This window comes from Myotis brandtii, unplaced genomic scaffold (assembly GCF_000412655.1).
Source record: "Myotis brandtii unplaced genomic scaffold, ASM41265v1 scaffold59, whole genome shotgun sequence".
In the NCBI taxonomy this organism is placed as follows: Eukaryota; Metazoa; Chordata; class Mammalia; order Chiroptera; family Vespertilionidae; genus Myotis; species Myotis brandtii.
This window is the reverse complement of record NW_005370223.1, coordinates 459,578-471,627: the sequence shown is the minus strand read 5'-3', so window position 1 is coordinate 471,627 and position 12,050 is coordinate 459,578. Positions and strand designations below refer to the sequence as shown.

Sequence of the window (12,050 nt, the reverse complement as noted above, 5' to 3'; positions counted from 1 at the left end):
CCCCACCCCTGGTTCCTGTTTGCCATTGGGCAATCGGAACCTGACGGCCGGGGGAAGGAACTGAGAGGTTGGTCCCCTGCGGGCGGGGGGCAGCTTCTGCATTGAGCATCTGCCCCCTGGTGGTCAGTGTGCATCATAGCGACCAATTTGCATATTACCCTTTTATTATATAGGATAGGATAATATAAAGACAACCCAATTAAAAAAATGGGTGAGGAATTTGAATAGACATTTCTTCAAGGAAGATAAACTAAATGGCTAATAAACATCAGCAGGGAAATGTAAATCGAAACCACAGTGAGATCCTATTCCACACTCACTAAGATGACTTATAACCATAATAGCCAAAAGGTATAAACAACCCAAGTGTCCATCACCTGAGGAGTGGATAAGTAAAATGTGGCAATATCCATACAACGGAATATTCAGCTGTAAAAAGGAATGAAGTACCGACACATGCTACAAATATGGATGAACCTTGAAAGCATTATGCTAAGTGAAGGAAACCAGTTACAAAAATCATATATTTTAGGATTCCATTCATATGAAATGTCCAGAATCGCCAAATTCAGAGACATAAGAGTAGAGGTGGTTGTTTAGGACTGAGATAGGACTACGGGGGAGCAGGGCAGTAGAAGCTAAAGGGTACTAGATTTCACTTCAAAGATGGTGAAAATGGTCTAACATTGAGTGGTGATGGTTGCACAGATCTGAAAACATAAAACACTTTATAAATGGGTGAATTGCATGGTGTATGAATTTCTTAAAAAGGGGTTTCTTCATGTCCTTTTTTGAGTGTGTGACCACCAGCCTTCCCTCTTCCAGGGGCATGATACAGCAGGCAAAGAAAAATTTGGAAGCCCTTTTCTTCTCTGTGCACCCTCCACTGTGCAGTCCCTCGCTCCATGTCCTATTTCTTTAGGAAATCCCAGGTATTAGAAATTGCAGTTGGAATACTGCACTCACTCTTGCCTTGTTTATGATTGGTGGTGCTCAGGGAATTAAAAACACTTGCAGCCCTAACCGGTTTGGCTCAGTGGATAGAGCGTTGGCCTGCAGACTGAAAGGTCCCAAGTTCGATTCTGGCCAAGGGCATGTACCTTGGTTGCTGGCACATCCCCCTTAGGGGGTGTGCAAGAGGCAGCTGATCAATGTTTCTCTCTCATTGATGTTTCTAAGAACTCTCTATTCCTCTCTCTTCCTCTCTATAAAAAATCAATAAAATATATTAAAAAAAACAAAACAACAAAACAAAAAAACTTGCAGAGGTCATCAGCATGCAGGTGGAACACTCAAGTGAGCCCAAAGATCGGAGACACAGATGGCCATGTGTGAAGGAAAAGTCTGCAGGCCTGAGGAGCACTGGTGAGAGAAAGGAATTAGATTCCCATCACTGAGGAAGCCCGTAAGTGGCAGCGGAATCAGGCACACCTCACAAGTCTCCGTTCTCACTTTTTAGGTTAAAGCCAAACTATTCTATCCTGCTCCTGCTCTCCCATCTCAGTAAAGACATTTGTCTCAGGGCAGCTTCCTGAGATGCTTGTCATACGTAGCAATCTACCATTACACAGCAGAATGAAGCCTGAATTGAGGCTTAATAAAGGTTTTTGGTCCTCGGGACCAAACTGGAGACCTCAGAACCTGGCTATCAGTGAAACTGAAATTGTGAACTCTTTTGACACTGGCAGGGATTTAAAGAAATTAAAGGTGCAAATGGATTTTGTTTCACAGATTGTAGAGAAGAATGATATAATTAAGTGGCAAAAAATGCTTATTGATAAGAACATAACTTTTTGAGAGCAGGATGTTTCTTTGTTAATAGTTGTAAGATGACAAAAATACTTGTTCCAGGAAAATCCGCAGTAAATCAAATGACTTGTATTAAAGGACATAATTGGTCATAAGCAATCCTCAAATCTTTCCAAGATGCCTGGACTCTATGATCCTCAAGGTTTCAAACTGACTGATGTGTTACAATAAAATAAGGCAATTCTTGTGACACCTTATCATGATGGATGCAAGTTTACATGGTTGGTTATCCTTGCCCTATTTACTTATTTGAAAATGTGTAGTTATTAGAAAGCTTTATGCTATAAAGATTTTAATAATAGTGTATTTTTATTATAATGGGAAGCACAGATTTTTAAAATACGTAATTGGTTTATAGTTCAAATTTTGTCTATACTCTGGATAAGTTACTTTATACTTCTGCTAATTTTTTTATATAATATGGATAATGCCACCTCATTCTCATGGGGTTGCTGTAAGGATTAAAAGATAATTTATATAAAGTGCCTGGAACAGTGCCTGAAACATAAAAAATTGAATATCTGGTCTCTGGTTGGATGTGTAGCCCCTTTATACCATTTTTTTTTTTCCATAAGAAAGTAACATCTGATATAAGATTTCTTAAGTATCTTTTTTCACACAGACTCGGCTAAAAAAATCAGAGTGAGTTATTCTCTATAAGTCTGTTACTGTTTTGTTTATTTTGTTCTTTACATTCCACATATAAGTGTAATCATGATACTTGATTTTTTTGTCTTATTTCCCTTAGTATGATACCTTCTAGATCTATCCAAGTTGTCACAAATGGTAAGACTTCATTCTTTTTTATGGATTGTATTATTGCATTGTATATATTTTCCACCTCTTTATCCATTCATCTATCAATGGACACTTAAGCTGCTTCTATTCTTGGCTATTGTAAATAATGCTGCATTGAACATAGGGGTGCATATATCTTTTTGAATTAGTGTTTTGGATCTCTTCAGATAAATACCCAAAAGTAGAATTGCTGGGTCATAAGGTAGTTTTATTTTTAATTTTTTAAGGAACCACTATAATGTTTTCCATAGTGGCTGCACCAGTTTGCAATCCCACAAGGTGAAGACTGGGTAAAAAAAGTGGAGGTTTTAAGAAGTACAAATTGGCAGTTACAAAATAGTCATGGGGATTTAAAGTACAGCTTAGGGAATGCAGTCAATAATACTGTAATAACTATACATGGTATCTGACGGGTTGCAAGACTTATGGGGGGGGAATCACTTTGTAAGTTATATAAATGTCTAACCACTATGCTGTATACCCAAAACTAATATAAAATACCACTGAATGGCAACTACAATTCAAAAATAAATCAGTAATTTAAGTTTTTCATAAATTTAAATAAAACATAAAGGTTAGAAAACATGTTTTGAACCTTAACAGTTACTTTATTACCTTTACTAGAGGCCCGGTGCACAAAATTTGTGCACTTGAGGGGGGTCCTCAACCTGGACTGCAAGAGGGCGCAGGCCAGGCCAAGGGATCCCACCGTGCATGATCCGGGGCAGGGAGGGACACAGGAGGTTGGCCAGCTGAGGAGGGACCACAGGAGGGCTCCAGGGCATGTCCAAGCCCATCTTACTCAGTCCTGATAGGCCGGACCCCAGCAGCAAGCTAACCTACCGGTTGGAGCATCTGCCCCCTTGTGGTCAGTGCACATCATAGAGACTGATTGACTGCCCCCTGGTGGTTATTGCACATCATAGCAAGCAATTGAGTGGCCTTAGCATATCATTAGCATATTACGCTTTGATTGGTTGAATGGCAGATGGAACAACCAGACACTTAGCATATTAGGCTTTTATTATTACCTTTATATCCTTTATTTTCTGCTTTTCAAAATTGTCAATAGTTTCCTCCAGCTGACGAGTTGTTCGAGTAGCATCCATTGTAGCTCTCTGCAATTCGGTTTCTGCCTACAAAAATATTGCCCAACAAAAGATATGGAAAAAAAAATCAAGTCAGAATCCATTAATTTGAGTCAATTTGTAAATACTACCATTGCAGTATTGGCTTTTTGGCCTAACAGTATAAATGTCTGATAATATTTTTTGCTACATAAAATAAAATGATCTACATAAAAAGCACATGCAGAATAAAGTTAAATCTATGAAGTTACATGATTCATGATCTTAAACAAAAGAAAACAAAACTCCCTTTCTTTCTACTAAATCATTTTCCCTCCTATATCACCTTTGGATGATTTACTATATTTCTAATTCTGTAATATTCTAATCAGGTGGAGTAAAATATATACTATATTGAGTTTCTATTTGTATATTCTTATAAGCTGACAATATTACACTGTTATTATTAGTTAATGCTTATTACATGAAATACTATATATACCAATAACTAATAAATTAGATGACAAGTTTAATGCTTTACTTCATATACTCTAATAAGTACTCATACTATCTAGACCTGTGTTGTACAATCAATGGTGGCACTAGCCACATGCGGCTCTTTACATTTAAATTGATTAAAATTAAATGAAAATTTAAAATCTGGTTTCTCAGTTACTCTAGTCACATTTCAAGAGCTCAAAAGCAATATATAGCCTGTGGCTGCAGTTCTGTAAAGTGCAGAACATTTCCAATCTTATCATGTATTTCTTTTAAAGAAGCATCTCTTCCAAAGACAACAATTAACCAAAAATATTTAAGTTTTTTGTTAAACAGTAACATAGATATTTTAAACGACCAATTTTCTTATTCAGTTCTTTTTAATAAAGTTTTATTTCCTATGCTAGTAATATAATTGCTCAAAAGTATCACATATAATCATTTAATAGTTAATTCATGGGGAAAATTTGCGTCTGCCACCATTTTTGACACACAATATTGACATTTAGCCCTTGCTTTCTTTTTCCAGAAAATGTATAAATTGAAATAAGTAAAATGGTTTACTCTAAGGATCCATCTCGACACACCACTTTATTACCCACCTGTGACTGAAATTTGTCATAAAGGAAAAAATACGTTTCAAAGAGAACAGTTTTTCTTCAATAAATTAAAATCATATACTCTTAAAGAATTATATATTCTTACAATTATACATGAATTATAACTATTGATTATATACTCTTACAATTAGGTTAACTTAAAAACAATTTCAAGATAATAAGCATTTAAAAATATATTCATTTATACCTATGTGTTTGTGTGTAAAATTTTTAAAAAATACACACACTTTTAACTTTAATCATAACTAGTAACCAAAAACAATTCTCTATGTTACTGGGCTCGGGATTTTAAAAAATATAACTTCATCACAGGAAATCCAAAAGTAAAATAGAGCTCCCCAGAAGATGCATTAGAATGAAAAAATTTCTTAGTTATTTGATGTATGTTAAATTTTTACTAATGGGAGTTTCAAGCGGACTAACTTCTTAGTATTATTTGTGATTCAGGCAATTCTTTACTTGTAAGTACTTTCTTTTGATTCACGTCTTTCCCCTTCCCACTTATTGATAGTTTCATTTTAGATTTTGGAAGCGTAGGTAGATTTGGCAAAAGGAGGAATGAATGGGGAAGCAGAAGCTATTGGGAATCAGTATCTTAATCTACCACCCCCCAACAACTACTCTTCGTTTCTTAAAGTCTCAAATCCTTTTATTCCAGCGTAACATCTTGCCCAAAGTTACACAGCTATTTTTAACAAAGAGGATATAGATCTGTTTTTTCTTTTTGTTGAAAATTCTTCAAAATCCTATACTAATTTGAGTAGGAAATGGTTTTAATTAAAATATGATATGACTTTATGAATATCATTATATCTCATGAGTGCAAAACAGTGTATAAAGGGGTGAGTCAGATTGGTGTTTTTCAAATTGTGATCCAGTCAGCTTGTTTAGAAGCCACCTGGGTCTTAGGGAGTGAGGAGGCAGAGCCCTAGGATTCTTCTTTACCTTACCCTCTTGTACCAGAGCTGTTTTATTTTACACTACAGGCCCAGTGCACGAGCACAGGGAGGAGCTGCCACTGCCTTGAGCATCTGCCCCCTGGTGGTCAGTGCATGTCATAGCGACCGGTCAAACAGTAGTTCGGTTGCTTAGGCTTTTATATATATAGATATTGAACTTTAATGTGCTTCTTTAGAATAGTCTGATATATTTTAAGGGCCTATCCTGATTAATATTCTATTATGCTATGATGAATATATTTACATATATATTTACATCAAATACATTTATATGTAGATTGTCCTTTATTTTCTTGTCTGGGGTTGTCAAAATCCATTGGATTCACAGATATTTCCCAGTGAGCATAGCAATTCACCTAGCAATAAGCTATTCAGTTGTTGCATTTTTCTCCTCATGTGAATCTGCAGACCTGCTTTATCTATGGTACAAGATTATTTCCTCCACAGCAGTGTTTAAAGAACAGCATCTAAGTCAGTAGCATCTGTGTTTTAGGAATAGATTCATTTCTGTGTTGCGTGTCAATACTAATGTCCCTCACTCAATCTTTCCAACCACTCAGGATTTCAGACGTGACATTTTTTTTCTGCCTTTATGTACTCTTCTACACACAACAAAATTTTGACCTCTGACTTCTTAAAAACTAGTGACATCCCCTGGCCTCTGCCTTAGTCCCTATTTGTCAGTGATAAATTTTCTAGCATTCTTTGTCTGACTTACTTAAAACACAGCCTCTATTATCTCTAATTCGTTGATCTTAAGCCTCAAGTACTGTCTAGATCAGTGATGGCGAACCTATGACACGCGAACTCATTTTTTTGGTTGATTTTTCTTTGTTAAATGACATTTAAATATATAAAAGTAAATATCAAAAATATAAGTCTTTGTTTTACTATGGTTGCAAATATAAAAAAATTTCTATATGTGACATGGCACCAGAGTTAAGTTAGGGTTTTTCAAAATGCTGACACGCTGAGCTCAAAAGGTTCGCCATCACTGGTCTAGATGTTCCTGTCCTAGCCGCCAATGGGTAGTCCCAGTCCTGTGGCTGCCCATTATTGTTTATTACAAGGTTGGGCATATGTACCTTTGGTCCAAAGGAAGGAGGACCAGGCAATTGGCGTAGCCCCAAATCACTGCTCAAGGGATTCCCCTCAGGAATGGAGGTGTTCTGGAACCTCAAGTGACCCCAAAGAGCCACTCCTCAGGTGGTTTCTGGCTGAGCTGGGCAGTAAAAACCTTAAGGAAGTAGGAAGGAGACATAAGAAATGGGAAAAAGAGGCAGTGGGATAAATTAGTACTTTCTATACAATTGCACCTATCCCAGTTGCTGGCAATTTTCTATTTTGTTTAGTCATGAACAAGGCACAATCCAGTTTAAGAAACAGTCATTCTAACAGAAGAACTTTGTTACAGTAGACACTCCTCTCTAGATCACTTTGTGCCCAGCTGTGGCCATCAATTATACTCTTTAAATCTCCTCAGGATTTTGACTGGCAGTCATAACTATGGTTTCATACAGTGTTTTTGTTTTGTTTTTTAAGATAAAGGGTATTATTTGGCAAAAAAAAAAAGATTTTTCCTTTCCTTTTTTAAAAACAGCAGATGGCATTGCTAAATTATAATTAATCATAGATCTTTAATTTTATAATTAATACTTAGTCATTATCATTCAAAAAAATCTCAGAATCTTGTACTCTTTATAAAAACATCTACATTTATGAGTGTTTTATTTTTTGACTACCTATTGTGAAAAACAATATAAGGGGACTGAATTAGGTAGTGTATTCTCTTTAAAATAATCTAATTTTTATTGTGGAAATTCATGAATGCGTATTTCTTTTCGACCATTGTATTCAAACTAGAGGCCTGGTGCATGAAATTCGTGCAAGAGTAGGCTTTCGCAGCCTTGGCCCCCGCAGCTGCGGCTTCGTCCGGATGGTTGTTCCGCTGTTTGGCCATTTGTTCGGTTTGCATATTATGCTTTTATTTTTTAGATTCTCTGCACATTTAAAAGTAGAAATGCATAATTTCCATATACATTTACTTCTGTACTGCATACCTTACAAAATGTTTTTTTAAAGATCAAAATTCAAAGGATACAATAACATGTCGGTCAGATGGGTTTCGCTGGCGTGTTCTTTCTAACTGAGTTAACTGTTTGGCTTCTCGATTCCTTGCTGTTAATGTTGCTTTGAGGTCATCCTGCAAATAGGCATTTTTTTTGTTAATAATAACCTGTGATTTTAGAAATAAAATACACACACTCTGATTTAAGAATGGGAGAATGGTCTTGTTTGATCCAGGCATCATTACCACAGGAATTACTGTTGCAGAATTAGTGTGTACCTCTGTATGTGACAATGCACACATATGTATTTCTTTAATATCCTCTCAAAATTACAATGACCAGATAATTTCAATGCAAAATTATAACCATGTAAACACAGATACAGATACATATATATACACGTATATATTTACATATATATATAATTTTGATAGTAGTTATATATACACATTTGTGAAAATTCAATTTAGACTTAAAACGGGAGAATTTTATTACATGTAAATTATACCTCAATAAAGTTTATTTACAAAATAGAACTTTGAGGATGTAATGTACAGCATGGTGACTATAGCTAATAGCACTGTATTGAATATTTGAAAATTGCTGAGAGTAGACCTTAAAACCCTATTCACACACACACAAAATTGTAATTATGGTGAGACATGTTAGCTACACTTATTGTGGTGATTATTTCACAATATATACAATTATCAAATCATTACATTGTGTATGTGAAACTAATGTTATGTCAACTATACCTCAATTAAAAAATAGAATTTTGCTATACCCATTTTTAGTCTACATTTTATTACCTGCTCTAAAACAAAAGTATAAACTCATGTATTTAGTAAAATAATTTCTGCTCATATAGTCTTCACGACTATAAATATTAAAAGTATCCACAATAAACAAAATATTTCTTTATGTTGCTACAGTGGTATATTTAGTAAGCTCACTAAAAACATCTTTTTATTCTCAAAGTTCTAAGAAATAGCTCTTCAGAGTGTATAAAAAATGGTTAAACACTACTTTGTACTTTTTATTAAAAGAACAATTATTGGGAATCATACTTTTTGCTAGGATACCTAATAATAGTAGAAAAAGAATGAATTTACTTACTCGTTTCAATTTTACAATGGTTCCATAAGCTTTCAATGGTTCAACTACTTTGGCTTCAAGTCTCTCAACCTATTAAAATTATAAAACATAACTGAAAAGAAACATAGATCAAAATTTCAATTCTGAAATAAAAGCTGTGCTGTTTATCCTAAAAATAATTACTATACAGACTAATTTAAAAATTTTTCAAATTAAAATGTCACAGTTTAACTTATTTTCAGTAATCACCAGAACTGATAAGATTCAGAATCTAAACTTAAACACATTAAAAAACTGGTAAGCTGTACAGTAACAATTAAAGCCGAAAATCACCTGGTGCACGATATGACAAGAAAATCCCTCAGGTTTCCAAGGAGCTCATCCTTGCCATACCATCTCTGTATTGCTTTCGTACCTTACAGTAAGTAGCTTTTGGGTAAGTTTTAAGGCATCTAAATTTTTAAAAAATATATATTTTTATTGATTTCAGAGAGGAAGGGAGAGGCAGAGAAAGATAGAAACATCAATCAATGATGAGAGAGAATCATTGATTGCTACCTCCTACCTGCCCCCGGACTGGGCACTGAGCATGTGCCCTGACTCGGAATTGAACTGTGACCTCCTGGTTCATAGGTCAAGGCTCAACTACTGAGCCACACCAGCGGCAAGACATCTCAAATTTAATACAGTTACCAGTTTGAGTGTGTTTAAGCACAGTGTTGGGTACTTTAAGTATATATTCTCCAAAATGTAATAGCCCAATCTTCCAGATAAGAAAAGCAAAGCAAAGCTGAAAGATACAGCATATTGGAAACTTTTAAAGCAACACAAACCTCAAAATCAAGAAAGCTTAGAGACCACTGTATTAGCTGCAATTTTTTCTGGGAAGCCATTTATCAATCATTAAAGCGTAGGGAATAAGATAAATGGTCTCAGGTGTTCCTGAGCTGTCACCTGTACGGTTGATCTCTTTTATTTAGAAGTAAACACTTATGAAACATTATAGTTTTTATCACATATTGGGCAATTCTTTTACTAACAGATTTTTAAAGAAATGGATTTTTTTTAAAAGCAAGTATATAGCATAAGAAAAATAACTTCTGGACATTAAAATTTTCTTTTCCAGGATAGGTAATACCAGCTGACACGTATTTAACTGTTTAAGAACAAGTATTACTTTTGTAGCAGGAAAAGGGCTTTTATTGATAATACATGTTTAGATAGATAATCAGTGAGTACATTTCATATTGATTTTTCTTCAGCTTTTATAAATAAAATGTATCTGAATGTTTCATTTTAAAAGATTTTAGGAAAAACAAAGGAAATCAAGTTCTCATTGAGCACTTCAGTGTTAGGAATCCTAAAGTCAAAACCATGAATATTCAGGATAGTTTCTATACCAGTGGTTGGCAAACTGCGGCTCGCGAGCCACATGTGGCTCTTTGGCCCCTTGAGTGTGGCTCTTCCTAAGCCTTAGGAGTACCCTAATTAAGTTAATAACAATGTACCTACCTATATAGTTTAAGTTTAAAAAATTTGGCTCTCAAAAGAAATTTCAATCATTGTACTGTTGATATTTGGCTCTGTTGACTAATGAGTTTGCCGACCACTGGTCTATACCATTTTGAATAATCCATACACTGATTACTCAGTGGAAGGGTTAGCCAAGGCTTTTTTCTGTTCTCCTTTTTGTTGCCTACCTTTTGTTCATTAGCACCTCCACCATTTGGTAAGCAAGGGAAATAAAAAGGAGAACAAATGTGAATCAATTCACTTTGCTATTTGACAAATAGCATAAAGGGTTTCTAGAAAAGGACATGGAAATGACTGGTTAACAAGGGATTTTAGGGTTATCTGTCAGTATAAATTATTTCTGAAATAGTAAGTCACCAGTTAGTTATGTGTAACTGTGAGAGTTGCTTGTTTATTACAGAAGTATATGACAAAACTCAACAGCTCTCCAAAAAAGTACACCCAAACGTAACTACTCAAATTTCTGTATGAATAGCAATTATAGGTTCAAAAATCATTATACTCATTTTGTTTTTTTGTTTTATAATTGAAATTTCTGTTTTAGGCTTTAGAAAAAAAGACCAAAAGCACTAAGGAGAAAAGGGCCAAAGAAGCAATGCAGCTCTAATTTGACAACTTCTGACAAGTTAACCTGTGTCTTGAAACCTAAATAAATATAAGTGAAAGTGCTTATGAGGTATTAAAGGGAAAAATGGACTTTTGGGAGGAAAACAATTTCATACCACAAAGTCTCACTACTGGTTTGCATTCAGGATATAAATCAGTGCCCCTCCCTCCCCCGCAGTGGAACATTGGTCAACTTCCCTGAGCAAAGAAAGAGCGGAGATCTCTGGTCCATTTACTTACTCACATGACCATCCCCACATCGTCCATCTCCAGACATACTTTACACTTACTTGACCACAAGACACAAGTCCTGCTCCTCTTCTTCCCCAGGGACACTATGTTTAAGACCCTCCTCCTTGGCCCAAAGTTGGAAAATGAAATGGGGAAAGTCTAGATTTCAAGACACCCTAAAGTTGAGTTTGAGAATGGTAAAATAACAGGAAGCTTCCCTTTAATAGACTCACACAGTGTCACAGACAGGACAAGGTAGGTTTGTCATCAAGGGAGTGTTCCTGGTTCCTTCATCCACCTACTTCAGGGCTCATTCCTGACAATGACCGCGCTCCATACCTCTGCTTGTCGATAATCCTGAAGTTTGGCAAACTCGTCAGCAAAGTTTTTCAGGCCCTGCTTTAAATTCGGGGTCTCTGTGGCGGCGTACACGTTCACTTCATTCACCAGGAGGTCTGCTTTGTCTCGCAGTCTGGCAGTTTTGCGCACGTAAGCAGCAAATATTTGGCACAGCTCTCCAAAATGCTTCTCCACGTTGGTGACGGCATTTTGCAGTTGTCTGGTCTGAGCATCCCTAGAGGAAAAGGTGACACAAAGCAAGTCATTCTCAATAGGGACAAGATGGCTTCATCTCCACGTTAATTTGACAGGCAAACATTCCTGGGGCGTTTTGCAGCTTCTCCGAGGCGGATCCCCCTCCTCTAGGTCCCCCGTCCCCCTTCGGGCCCGGCCTCAAAGCCCCGCCGGAGTGGGCGCACGAAC

At 36.0% G+C, this 12,050-nt stretch overlaps 1 protein-coding gene across 1 annotated transcript in view; it reads right to left on the bottom strand.

The window, feature by feature from the left end:
* The window catches only part of FAM92A1 (family with sequence similarity 92, member A1), a gene marked incomplete at its 5' end in the record, with an annotated part of 22,677 nt that extends 10,774 nt beyond the window's left edge, over positions 1-11,903 (bottom strand). Inside the window, 5 exons of the mRNA XM_014550246.1 lie at positions 3,639-3,743; positions 4,775-4,780; positions 7,853-7,954; positions 8,940-9,008; positions 11,628-11,903. Of these exons, the coding sequence (XP_014405732.1) occupies positions 3,639-3,743; positions 4,775-4,780; positions 7,853-7,954; positions 8,940-9,008; positions 11,628-11,903 (558 nt within the window). The remainder of the gene's footprint in view (positions 1-3,638; positions 3,744-4,774; positions 4,781-7,852; positions 7,955-8,939; positions 9,009-11,627) is intronic.
* Between the last annotated feature and the right edge of the window lie 147 nt (positions 11,904-12,050).